At 43.0% G+C, this 14,061-nt stretch overlaps 1 protein-coding gene across 9 annotated transcripts in view; it reads left to right on the forward strand.

Annotated features, from left to right (window-relative positions):
• The window catches only part of EBF1 (EBF transcription factor 1), a 334,181-nt gene that overhangs the window by 206,246 nt on the left and 113,874 nt on the right, over positions 1–14,061 (forward strand). For 5 of the 9 annotated variants that reach the window (XM_073355192.2, XM_073355197.2, XM_073355193.2 and 2 more), the window contains exon 8: positions 8,704–8,845. In XM_073355192.2, coding sequence (XP_073211293.1) covers positions 8,704–8,845 — 142 coding nt within the window. The remainder of the gene's footprint in view (positions 1–8,703; positions 8,846–14,061) is intronic. The other 4 variants (XM_073355195.2, XM_073355199.2, XM_073355196.2 and 1 more) reach the window with 1 other exon arrangement.

Genomic DNA, 14,061 nt, shown 5'->3' on the forward strand with positions numbered 1-14,061 from the left:
TTTATTAGGAAAATACAATACATTGCCTGAGATAGCTGTATTATGATAACACATTGGTCTCTGTGTATATGCAAAGCTGCCTGTTGAAGTAAGGCTGTGTGTTTATTGTGTGTATCTTCTAGACTAATAAACAGGCACGCATGCAAGCTCTGAAGTGCATGCGCATCTGAATGTACTGATGAATCTCATGCCTGCCACGTACACATCTCAAGCTGCTAGCAGATAACTGTTCAAAGATTTGACACAGTAAAGTGGGAAGAAAACAAAAATCTGTATCAGAATATGTTTCGGAACACAAGGAAGTATTTGAAAGTTTTTAAAAAAACAAAAAACAGGAGCAAAGGATGAAGTTGAGTGTATGCGCCACAAATGGTGTGGTCCAACTATTAAATGCAAATATTTATAGCCTAATAGTTCTAAGTCTACAACAGTAAACTGTTTGATTCAAATGAAAAGTTTTATTTGGGTATTGGTGGCATTGTGTTTGAGTTCTGTTTTAGTTCTGCAGTAAACCACATTGATGAATGGAAATCAAAGCATTAATCTACTGAATACTTTCCCCCCATCTTTCTGTCCACCAATATAAACCCCAATATTTACCCAGAAAAATTATTAGTAGTTTTTTGCACTGATTTTGACCGGTTTTTGTTGTTGTGACTTGTGGTAATAAACACTGATAAATTCCTGGGAAAAAATAAATAAAATAAAAACTGAAAATGAAGGGCCATAAAGATATGGAATTAAAAACATCACAGATCATGGGAGCATTGTCTACTCTAGACCTCCCAGTGCTGGAGCCAGCGGGGTGTAGGCAGTGGTGGGAAATATTTGCCCAAAGGACCCCCCTGTGTGATCGTTCAGAGGGTGTTTTGCCTACAAGGGGTAGGTAAGGTGGAGAAATGACCCTCCCTCGTTGGGGGCAATGCAGGAGTTTAGTGAAGACAAGCTCCGTGAGGTTTCTTACTCAGGACTGTCCTCAGGGGTTGGGGTTAACCTTCACCCAGAAGCAGTGAGGGGTTTATCCTGCAATCCATGTGGGTCATAGAAGGGTAGCTGAGGCTGGAAGTGGGCCAAGGACCATCTGTTCAGAAGCCCAGCATGTGTGAAGCAGTTTAGGGTGCTCTGAATCCCCTTCCAGCCACCGCAGCACTTAGTCGTATGGGGTACGCGTTGTATGAGTGGTTATGATACTCAATGCCTCTTTCTTTTACTGTACACATGCTAACAGGTTAATCCCTATAGTTCCCCACAAAGTAGGTGAGTATTATTTATTCCTGTGCAGCTGAGATACAGGAAGGGAAGTGACTTGGCCGAGGTCATGCACCCAGTTAGTGTCAGAACTGAGATTGGAATGCCAGGAGTCCCTGATGTCTGGCTGCATGCGTCTTCCTCTATAGCGTGCTGCCATTGGGAGCTATTCCCACTTATTAAAATATATATTCTCCTCTAAGAGGAAAAGTATTCTCCCAGGGTGCTCTCGCCAGTAGGGCAATCTAGCATGAACAGCCGGGTCTGGGGCCTGTCAAAGCACACGGTTCGTGATATGTACGCACTGCCAGTTTTGTACTCCCCCAAGATATGGGCTGATTTTCATATGGTAATGCCTTTGTATGTTCCCTCAGAACAGCAGTCAGGAGCCTGTGTAGGTGAACAGGTAGGGCATAGGAAAGGTGGTTGATCTCTTCACTTGTAAAGACATTCTGTCATGCAAACCCAGCTTCACAGCAGTTGAGCTTTCAGTGTGTAAACAGAGACTGCTTAATTACACAGGTCATGTCAATTAGCGTGACCTTAGCATTTTCAAGAAATTAATCACTTTCAGCAGAGCAAAGCACGGCTCATACATTAATACAGTGAGCTATTAAAGCTTGTAGAAATCCATTAAATGCTGGTGCTTTTTTATTTCTTTTGAAATAGCTGGGTTTTCTTCTCGAACTTGTTGCTCTCACAACAAACTTCTTAAAATAAAGCAGCTGGTCACTGTAGAGGGTAGAAGAGACAGGATTCATTTTTCACTTCTAGGGGAGAAAAGTATCAAGCAAAACCACAGTGAGGTCTTACAGAGGACCCATCTTTGGTGCACGGGTGTAAACGTGCTGGGTGAAATCCTGGCCCCCTTGGGCATGTCTACACTGCAGCTGGTAGCCAGAGGCCTTTGCCCTAGCACACAGAAATGTGTGGACAGTGTGGACATTGTGGCTCTGGTGGAGACTCTGGCTAGCCACTGAGCTCAGACCCAGGGGTTAGGTGGGATTAAGAGAATGAGCTGCTGCCCGAGCTGTAATGTCTACACAGCTATTTGTACTGTGCTACCCACTCTGGGAGACTCGCTCCCAGGGGCAGTGTAAACCTCCCTTTGAAGTCAATGGGAGTTTTGCCACTGACGTCTGTGGGGCTCGGATCTCACCCACTAACCTGAAAGGCTTGGGTCAGTGATGAGATCGAAGCAATTCCAAGTCCTATTCATAGCTGGATAGCCGGCGTTTCTGGAAAGGATCAGATTGTCCCATTTGGCCCTGTCTGCGTGGCTCTCCACCTTTCCACACAGAAGTGAGGGAGTTTTGTTTTCACAACATACCTCCTCCTTCCTTACTTTATTGCCATTTTTTCCCACCCTGCTCCTGGTGTCATCTGGGAACTGGTTCGTCTTTGGGGCTGATCTCCATTGTCTGCCTGGAAAAGGCCCCAAGCCAAGGGAGTCATTAGGGATTGCTGGAATGCAGCCATGCTCTTGCCCTGCCTTCTGTTGGGGAACACGGGGTGGTGGTGGCAAAGATACGGGCCCAGGTACACAGGCTAATGCCACCTGAGGATGAACTTTGCAGAGTTTCCATCCTCTTTCTCTCCTCCCCTGGTGGGCTTCACTGTGGAAGGGTCACGTGGAGCCTAACTGTCTCATTTAGTCATAAAGTGGCTAACGAGTGAAGGGAAGGGGACAGAGGGTATGCTGGTTTTGGGGAGCTGTGTGTGAATTTAGGCCCAAGTGTGGAAAGGAATGAGGGGTCCTGTCCTGAAATGTATTTATGTCCAAGTGTGCCCTCCCTGGCAACCTAAGGAGTCCAGGGGGAGGGAGGGTCCCAGAGCTTGGCCTCCAGCCTGAGCTGGAATGTCTACACTGCAATTTTATAGCCCTGTGGCCCAAGCCACGGCTACACCTTGCGTCTTTTATTCCAGTGTAGATGCACCCTAAGTGCTGCTGCAATACAAATAGTAATTAGATGGCATTATGGGGGCGGGTGAGCAGCTTGCTGTGAATGGTGGGGGGGAGACAGAGGGGGAGTGATGGGAGCTGCTGAGATGCAGCTTGGGGAGGAGCATCCTGGGTGTTCTTACCGCATTTCCTTGGTGGCTGACAGCTGGTGCCATGTACTCCCCGCCACCCTTGGTGGCTGGTGCTGTTTTCTCCCTCTCACTCCCTCGGTGGCTGGCACCTGTGTGCCGACACCCCATGCCCCCCGCCCCAGGTGCTGGTGCTCTAGCCCTCACCCCAGCCTGGCAACTGGCACACATGCTCCTGCCCCTCCCCAGGGCTGAGTGTCTCCGCAGGACCCAGGGTGGCTGGAAGGTGGGGATTGGTCTGGGCTGAGGAGTCACATAAGCGACCACCTCTCCCAGGCAGCTGGAGGCATTTACTGTGTGACTCCGGCATGTTCCCTGTACGCTGGCCCTGGCCAGCATGGCTGCGTAACAGAAGCTAGGGAGAAGAGAGCTAATCCTACCCGTTCCCTGGTGTCTGGCCTGCTCCCACACCTCCCAACCCCTGCTCTGGGTTCTGCTCTGTCCTGCCCCCACCTGCATGGAGATGGGATATAGCTGGGTCCCCCTCTTGCTTCTGCATCAGCTAGATCTGCTCCCCTCAATATTCCCATTGTGGGGGCAGTAGCCCCCACTACCCCTTGGTCTGCTGCACCCTGGTGGTTCTCTGCCCTAAAATACCACACAGAACTAAACCACGTGTTCTATACTTGTGTAATTAACAAACCCCAGACGACCTGGGTATTTTGTTGTTGCTGTGATAATAAAACTGCTAACCCGTGTCAGGTTTCAATATGGAGGAAACCTTTGTGGCTGAGTCAGAGCATAAACCCCTCAAAAGGCATTTATTATGGAAACCCGGAAAGCCACGGACACATCACCGTGCTGGCTGATGGGTTTACCCCACAACCTCCACCTCAGCCTAAGCTTCAAACGTGTCTTAATGGGATGCTGCCAGTCAGGTTTGAATTGTAGCCACTTGTGTCCTGCTGTAAATCTGCATAAGAGACAAAAATGATGCTTCATGAATCCCAGATAATGGAGTTAGGACATGCAAGGTTCTCTCCCCAGAGGGATAAGGAGGAGGGGGGAGTTTGGAAAATAGCAGTGTGAGCTATGACCCCAGTTCAGCAAGGTATTTAAGCATGTGCCTAACTTCAGGCATGTGAGTAATCTCACTGAGTGCATTGCACATACGTGCTTAACTTTAGGCACTGTCTTAAGTATCTTGTTGAATCAAGGTATATTTGGGTTACCAGAATGACGGAAACAAACTTCACGAAGCAGTCTCCAACTGGTGATGAAAATAAAGAACTTTCCCATCCCTTTTTGTCATGACATCCATTAGGAAGCAGGGACAGCGAGATATAAAATCAGATTAGTGAATCCCAAAGACACAGGCCTAAAGCAAATGGCAGCAAGAGACATCTCAAACCTGGAAATTAGCGTCGTTGAATTTCTGCAGCCTTTGCCAGGAGGTGCCTGGGGTATAAACCAAAATATCAGGGCACTGCCAGGAAAATGGAGAAAATTGAAAACACCAGGAACATGTTATGTATTAATCAATTAGCAAAGCTTAATGGGTTGTGGTTAAAAATGAGGAGTCATGCGATGCTTAATTTTGATATATTAGGTGACGCACCATAACAAACAAACAGGCCCAGCACTAAACCTGGATAAATAGTTTGATCTCCAGCGTTCTTGTTTCAGAAGGTTTTTTAACTGACCTCCCCAAAACATTCACAACTGAGCTATTTTACGGCAGGCAGAATAATTTGCCGAGTCATTATATAATGTAGCATAAATGATAGTGGTGGCTGGCTGAATAAAGTTACAACATGATGGGGGGGGGGAGGGGAAGAACTCTTCCCCCAATTTCCCCCTGTGTTGATACAGGATTTAGATTAAAAATCTATGACGGGTTGAAGCTAAAGCTCAAAATAATTTTCCATGTTTGCCTGACCCAAATTAAAAATGTGTTTTGTTGACAAAATTTGAAAAGGTTTGAGATTTGGCAGGCTTGGTTGTCCCCATGTTTACATTACTATGTCAGCACCTCATTAATCATTTATTAAACTGTCATGTTTCTTTTCCCTCCTGCTATAGTCTGTGTTCTACGGGTGTCTCACTGGGCACTCCACATCTAGTTTGATTTCCCTCCCACACTCACAATTTTACGATTTCTCCACCATTAGTTTTAACATGTGCTTTAACTTAAACACATCCCCATAATTTCAAAATCACAATGAGAAAAGTGTTGTATTTTAGATTAAAAATCTAAGTGTACCTTATAAGCCTGTATGTGCACTGAAAAAGTCCAAGTATATCATTGCAGTGCATAACAAATACACAGTCTATTTTTTCCCTCTACATAGTCATGGCATTAATATTTAGCTAATGCGTGTCTGCTAAGTCCTTTTTACATTCCTAGCAAAACAGAGTGCTTACGTTAATAAAATTGTATATTTTAAGAAATAAGCAGAGCATGTGTGCTGCTTTTTACAGGTGCACTATGAATAATCATTTTTTTTTCAGACAGACACCCAGAGTAACCACTTTTTTTCTGCATTTCCTGACACTGGAAACAGATTCTCATGGTGATTCCTTTTATAGTTGCTTCTGCTAACGACTCCAGAGAACCACTCCAATGTGGTCTCTGTGCAGTAAATCAAACTCCCTGGTCAAGAGATAGGTAGGAAGGTACAGTTCAGTAAATCAAAACGTGGCACATCAACAGGTTCCAAAACCTGAGGGAAAAATATTACAAAGGCCTGATGCCCTAAATGACCTTGTTGGATCTACTCTTACGAGTAGAGTTACTCCCATGTTAGGATTTCTTATGTGAGAGAGGTTACTTACATGCGCAAGACTTTGCAGTTTTGGGCCATAAGCTAGTATTATTTTTAACTTAGGAAGACTTTTAAGTCTGGATCCTGGAAACACTCAGATGCTTAACTTTAAGCATGTGCTTAACCTAATTGACTTCAATGAGACTACATACATGCTTTAGGGGAAGCACATGCATAAGTATTTGCAGGATTGGGGCCAAGTTGTGGGGGAAAATATTTCAACCTTTTGATGTTCTAGGAAATTCAAATTCTTCTGTGGCTATGATCATCATCATCATCATCATCATCATTATTATTTATTTTATTTATTAGTATTTTATTTTATTTATTATATTTCTACATCTAAATGTGCCTAGTACTTTACCAACTAACACAGAAGACTGGTCTAGAAGTCAATGGCACTATGACAAGTGACGTCAGCTGAGGATTTGTCCAAAAATCCTTGTCCCACGGAATTTACAGTGGTTGCAATCTCATTTGTGCCCTCACCAACTATGTGCTAATCACTGTAGGCTCACATTTTAGTGGAAACAGCAAAACCTTGATTCTGCCCCCCAGGAGCGAAAAGGATAAATTCCATTTGAAATCCTTGTGGAATTTTACATTTTGGTAGTGTTTTTCTCCACTAATTTGAATTTAGAAGGATTTACCTACAGTATTTGGTGCGGTCTTTTCCCCCTCCAAATTACTGTTTGTAAGAGCTGTTGAATCCTTTATTCTGTATTTTAATAATATGTATTTAAAAAAAATCCATGGCAGAATGGCGTTCCGATGGACTATATCAGAAATCCTGAAATGCAAACTGTTCTGTTGTGTCCCCCCCTTAAAGACAAAGGCTTCCTGGCTTGGCTAAGGATGGTTTAGCCACTTGATTCACTTTGTATTTTTAAGTGTTTAATAGGTGGTGAGAAATAGGTAGAATGGCAAAGTTTTTAGTTTCCCCTCTTTATCCAATTCAAGTGATGACACTGAATTGTTGTAAGTGATCCCTTAAGTGTCCCCATTCGACCACTGCTGAGAGGTAGCAGCTTCCTGGGAGCGTTGAAGCAATGTTTGCCAATCCTTGTAAAGCATTTCACCTCTTCAGAAGCTAAAGCCTCTCAAAACCAAGAACAATTAAAGCAAGAGCCTGTCAGAGCGACTGGGGAATTCAGCAAAATAAATCAGAAATCCTCTGCCCTGCCTCTGGAGGCTCGCCTCATTATAAGAGCAGATCTATTAGCCCCCTTGCCATTGTCTTTCATTTCTCAAGTGAGGTGATTCTAATTAAATTAATCTGCATGTCAATCTATCGGTGATCAATCAAGAGGGCTGAGGTCCCCCTATGCGGCAGTGTGCTTGCGGCTGACAGGGACTGATAATGGAGGAAGAAATAAACTGTCGAGCAAAGTTAATTAGTCAACATAATAGGTGGATTAAACGGAGCCGCTGATTGCTGTTTCACATGTCGAAGCATGAGGTGGGAGCTGAAACTGCAATTAACAGACAATTATTATATTTGGTTGTAAGAGGTCGCATGAATAAACATATCTCTGTGGGTTTCAGTTTTTAATCCCTTTCCCTGTTTAATATAAGGAGAAGTGTAGGTCATTTCTTCTTATTGTTTTAGTTAAAGTTCTCTATGGCAATGCATGCTCTTGGAAAACTGGCAGTCTACCCAGGGCCCCGTCTTCAACTGGGATAAAACCCTGAAATGCTGTACTTCATTAGTATAGGACATAGGGGTCAGAGCGGGGAACAGGGTAAGAGAAACAGTGTGTGGTCCTGGAATTAGGGTGGGGAACTGAGTGACCTGGGTTCTATTCCCAGCAATGCTTCCAACCAGCTGTGTGACCTTGGACAGTCACTTTCCCTCTTTGTGCTTTAGTTTCCCCTCCCACACTTTGTGTCTTATCTATCCAGATTGGAAACTCCTTTGGGCAGGATCCATCTCAGATCGTGTCTGTATAGTGTCTAGGACAGTGGACCCTGATCTTGGTTGGGGCCCCTAGACATGAGGATAACGCAGATGGTAATAAGGGTGAAACGGAGACTGTCCAATGCAGCTCAGAGCGGGAGAATTTGGGATAAATCCAGATATCCCCTGGTGACTGTGGCTAAAATATTGGAGGTTGGGGCTGGGTGAGAAACAGAACTCTGCTCTCGTCTCAACTTCACAAAAAGTGGTTTTGTTTTCTTTTATTTTGAATCGATTCTCATTTGCAATGTCAACAGCGCTATCTACTTCAGCAGAGAAACTGAAGGATAATTTAGGGTGAAACACAGCCGCCCTTGTATTTGCAGGGGGGAGGGGCGGGAGAAACCCTTAATAAAGATCTTCTTGTTAAAATGATGGCTAACAGCGTACCTTCTGCCATACAGCTACAAACTCTGCAATTTGACTTAAAGCTGTATCAGAAGGTTTCTATGCCAAAGACTCACTCATCAATAGCGTCTCTTGTTAGATTTGTACAGCATAAGCACCAGTTATTATGCGAAATAGCTATGCAATTTTCTGCAGCTCCCAGCTGTTATTTATTTAACTGAGTTTATTACAATCTGTGCTCTTTTTTTTTTTTAATATATCAAACGTTGATCCGTTTTACTCTTGTGCTCGCAGGTTGTGGTGTCGACAACAGTCAACGTGGACGGCCATGTGTTGGCGGTGTCAGACAATATGTTTGTACACAACAACTCCAAGCATGGGCGGAGGGCTCGAAGGCTCGATCCCTCGGAAGGTACGCCTTCTTATCTGGAACATGGTAGGCATATCATTTTCGTTGGTTGACATTGCTACTTTAAATGTGGATTTATTTGGTTTCTCTCTCATTTTTCATTTCAAATTGTCCTGCAGTCATTGAAACAAACTTCCGGGCCAAATTTTTAAGAGATCAGTCTCCAAAAACTGGGTTTGGATTTTCAAAGCAGCAGAGCACTAGAGGTTTCGGTGGTGGTGGTGGGGAACCTGAGAAAATGCTCATGAAAAATCTGCCCCTTCCTTTACTGAAAAATGTCCATTTTTGGGATCACTATCGCTCAGCACCCAAAATTGGGGTCAGGTTTTCAAAATGGCACAGCTCCCCCTGGCATGTAAAAGATGTGGGTAGATTTTCAAAAGCGCTTGGCACCCACAATTGGGACCAGATTTCTGGTAGCTGCTGGGTGCTGAGCTCTGTCGAAAATCTGGCTACTACGTTGAGCTTTTAAATGAGAGCTGCTTTGAAAATCTGGACTTAATTAATGTTTTGTTTTTGCTTTGTCCTCTAAATTGGTGACTGCTTCTAAAAATTAAACAAAACAAAACAAAATCATAGGGGAATTCCCCCCAGCCCCTTGGGAGAATTGTCCCTTGTCTTTTGAAGTGGGTTATAATTCTGAACACATTAGGCACTTGCTCCCATTGACAGTCATGGGTGTGGAATGCACCCAACCCCTTGCATTGGTTTGTGCCATAAGTGTTTGCCATGGATTGCATGGGTAATTGGTTATATTCTGCCAAATAGTTAGAAGAAACCAGATAAAATTTGTCTCAAGGAAAGTGAATGCCACTTGGAAAAATGTAAACTACATACGTCAATACAAATAACAATAATGGGGGAATATGCCATTTTCCACCCCTCAGTGAATTGCTGATGAAAAAGAGTTCTATTCTACTCATTCTTTTGGGCTCCGATCCTGCAAACACTTAGTCATCTGCTTAACTTCCTGCACGTGTGTAGCCATATTGAAGTCACTGGGACTGTTTGCGTGAGTGAAGTTGAAGGTATGGATAAGTGGTTGCAGGATTGAGGTTGTAGTTCGCACTTACTAACCTAAAATTCTTAGCTCAGCAGCATTTCTCATTATATAAACATAACTTACATCTGTATTTATTTAACTCTAACTTTTTATGTAGGTCATGAGCCATTTTCAGCTATGCTTCTTCCTATAGAATTTTTTTCATCCCTGCCAACAACCTAATCTAATAAACAAACCACTGTCATAATGTTTGCTCGATTTTTGTATGGAATGTGCAAACTGTGCTTTTATTAATTAACAAGAGGCAGAGCCTTACAAAGGACACGTCACTCTATTCAACCTTGCAATCTTTTTAACATGAACTCTTGTCTTTCAAAACCTGTTTATTTTTTGGCTTTGTTAGAACTAAGCTAGATACCCTTTTTTTCCCCAGTGAGGACCTTTGAATGCCTACCTGTGATTAAGTTTATACTTTTTTTCTTATAATTATTCTTGTCTTCACACATACTGTAATACTCCCTCCTTTTCTTGTATCTACCACTCACGCTCCCACTGGGTAAGGTGCTCTGGGTGCAAAAAGAAGAAAATGATAAAATTATACCTCTATTTCCAGGTAACCCTCAGGTCCAGTGGTTGCCATTAAATGTCAACATTCGCCAACAGGCACCACATAATCACCACAATTATCTCCTCTTCTAAATCCTGGGGGGGAAAGTGATTATCTAATCCAATCTAATTCTCGGGTACCTCTCGGACAAAATTATTTGGCCACCGCTGGCAAATTCTCATTACTGGTGAGCACTGCACTAAAAGATTCCTTCCTTCCTTAAGACATGCCAGGCATTTAACCCTTTTTCAGCTAAACTTGTGTCTCCTCCGACCACTGAACTCTACTCATGTTTATGTGCATGTGATGGCAACAAAACTAGCAAGTACTTTTGTTGTATGTTGTCCAAAACATCTGACCGAACTCAAGGGTGGAAAAATGTTAAATGGGGTGCATACCCACCAAAGTTTTGAGCAGCCACCAAACACTTAAACCCCATTCCTGGAACAGTCGATAGCTCTCTCCACTGGAATAGGCTTCCCTCATAGTTCCCTCCCCAAAATGTGTCCCTCTCTTACTCCTACTCCTGGATTCTTGGTCCTAAGGCCTGGGCTGTCTTCCCCAGATTTGTGCATGCAGAGAACCCTTGGCTCTCCCATCTTCTGTGGTGGTGTTGGGCAGGTGGGGGAGAGGATGATCCAGGCCATATCAGGTTGCCGTAGCTGTGCTGCTCACAGCTACTCTGGCCCAGCGCTCTGACTGATCATGAGGTTTGGATTGCAAGAAGTGTGCTATAATACCTTTCTGACCAAATGTACCCATGCACTTATATAGAAATTTTGAGCCCAGAAGTAAATAATGAATACCTGATGTTGTTTGTAGAGAAGTGGGGGCAGAAGATAGTGATGTGGGGTGCTTGCTGGCTGGTTTGGTTAGGCATTATTTACCTTGCAATTTTCTTTACCAACCTGTATTGGCAAATGGTGCTTTTAAACATTGAGTTCCAGTGTGTGTGACAGCTAAAAAAGACTTTGGGTGCCGAAAAGCACAACCGGACAGAAAGTTTTACCTTCTGAGCCACTCAGGAGCCTTGTGTCTCCACACTTGGGTTTTTACCATCTCATTTGCAGGTAGCCTGGATTATTTTTGGGATCTCCAACACAGATCTCTGTTTATATCCTGCTGCTCGGACAGTAAAAGGAAAGCTCCTTTTTAGCGACTCATCTCTCTGTATATAAGTAGAAACCAGGATCATGGTTTCACATCCCCACACTATACTCCTTGATTCTGGAGAGTTAATAAGCTCATCTTTCAAATAAATATATCTCTTTTTCAAAAGGCAGAGGCTAATTATTTCATACCACTCTGTGAGGTATAAATAGGGTAGGCCACAGAGATCTGTGGTTTGCAATAATTATCACATTTTCACTCACAAATAGTTGGACCCTTGCTTGTTTGATATTTATGGTAAACCATGGGGCTAGTGTGGTTGACCTTTCTAAATTATACAAATACAGTAGGATGTATAGAGAAGAGCTAATATAGATCAAAATTAGCGTATACTATATATTGGTTTATACTTCATCTTAAGGTGTAATTTTAAAGGGAAAACCTTTCCAAAACAACTTAAAGGACTAAACCCAAACAGGCAGGGAAAAGGAAGGGTATGCAAGAGGAAGCATTCAAGCAGGCCTGGAGGGACTCTTCCAGGTTTCTTAGCATGAAGTCCACACTCTAGATCTCTGCAGAGCTTTTGGCACAAACTCTTTTACCTTGCTTCAAAGTAATTTTTCAAATCTCTGGGTGTATTTACTTGAATTTAAAGCCAATTGCAGCATCAGTTTCTCTCTATTTTTCCTCTCTGGCAGAATGCGGTGCCCTCAAAAAATGATTGTGCCGGAGACCCTGTCAGTTTGCATGCTCTAACACTTTATTATCTAATGATCTAATATGCAACAAGGCAAAGAGGGGGTGCTCGTCACTCTGACAGGATGCCTAAGAGAAGTGACTAAATTACTTTATGTACCATTAGCGCTAGCAGCTACGGTGAACTCACTGCGAGCGTTTATGCAAATACTCCTGAATACATTCAAGTGGCCTTGTCAGGCAGACGACTGACAAGCAGTTTAAATGCTCTTTTTTTTTTTAAAGGGCCAATTTTATTTCTTCTCCCTTCCCATTCCACCCTCCTCCTCTTCTCCACGGTGAGATCATTGAGGAATTAGGCTCATTGGTGACTGACTTGGTTCTGTGTCAGTCTCACCAGCAGCAGCAAAAGAAGAAATGAATCATCTATGTGCTTCAGACAAGCTACAGGACTTGATTTTGGAACTGTAGATAGAAGCAAAGACAGCTGTGATTTCTAATGCAATGCCCTGCCACTGCTGTTACATTTCTGATTCTTTTTATAGGCTGTTTATGAATCCAGAGACTGTCCTATCCTGCAAAATATAGTGACTGGTCAGATGCTGCACCTATGCAGAGTCTAGTAACTTTAGCGGGACCTTGTGTTGATTATATTAGTTGCAGGTTTGGAACATTAGTACACAACCTCCTCTCTAAAGAGACTGAGACAAATTCTGCTCTGCCTTTCTTGAGATACCACCTCTGTTAAATAACCATTTTTTGATGGTGGCTTAAGGCAGGCTTCCGTGAAATAACGTTCAAGTGCCTTGTTCTTACAAAGCAGTATTTCCAGTTAAAAATCTCTCAGCTGCTCAGCAATACATACCTGCTGACTTTATTCCTGGAGACTTTATACCAGCATATCTCCCACTGAAAGCTGTAGGAGACCTGAGCGTGAAAGGTTTGCTGGAGGTTTTTAATTGGTGTCTTGTTTTCTGTTTTACATTCACAATATGGTGCCATCCACCCTCCTTTATAAATCATTCTGATAGGACAATCTGTAAGATGAAGCCTCGGTTCTGAATGCTTTTAAACCTTGTTGTAACTGCCCAGATTATAATAACACTATACAGACAGAGATGGGCCATTTCACTTCTAGAATTTTGCTAGATGTCACTGTCATATCAATTCATTCCTCCTAAAAGATATTCAGAAATCTGACTTACTGACCTAATTCTTGTGCTGCAGATGATTTGGCCACAGCACTTAGCTCTTCTTTTAACTGGTGTGAACTTGAATGACATGAAGAAACTTCCTGTATCAACTCCATTTTAACCCTTTCACCCCTGCATTCTTTAGTACTGCATGCAAAACACACTGCTTGTGTGTGTCTTAGTAGTTAAGCTGTTAATATAAAATGGAAGTACTAAATGGAATAAATGCCACGAGGAAAACATTAATGAGCTGAGAAATGGGGTCATGCTTTAAAAAATGACGTTTATCCTTCCCCTCAACTGGTTTTAGTCCAAAAATTGCTACTCAAATATGGGGACTAATGCAATTTGTAAAGTGGTCCCAGGTTAAATAGGCAAATGTTGGTGTTTGTCTGACTGCTCCTTGTGGGAAGGGGCAGCACCTGCTACATCTGAGATGATTTTATTTATTATTTATTTACCAGGAAGTGAAAAATAGAATCACATGTACAGACACTTTTATTAAGCATATCAAGAGTTATAAGGCATTAAAATACTCGGAGAGATGCCAACATTTGAATACAGCTTAATGGGACTTTGCAGAAGGACCTTAAAGCCATGGGGAGTTGAAACAGAGACATGTTTTATTTGTCCC

Source organism: Lepidochelys kempii, chromosome 8, assembly GCF_965140285.1.
Source record: "Lepidochelys kempii isolate rLepKem1 chromosome 8, rLepKem1.hap1, whole genome shotgun sequence".
Taxonomy (NCBI): Eukaryota; Metazoa; Chordata; order Testudines; family Cheloniidae; genus Lepidochelys; species Lepidochelys kempii.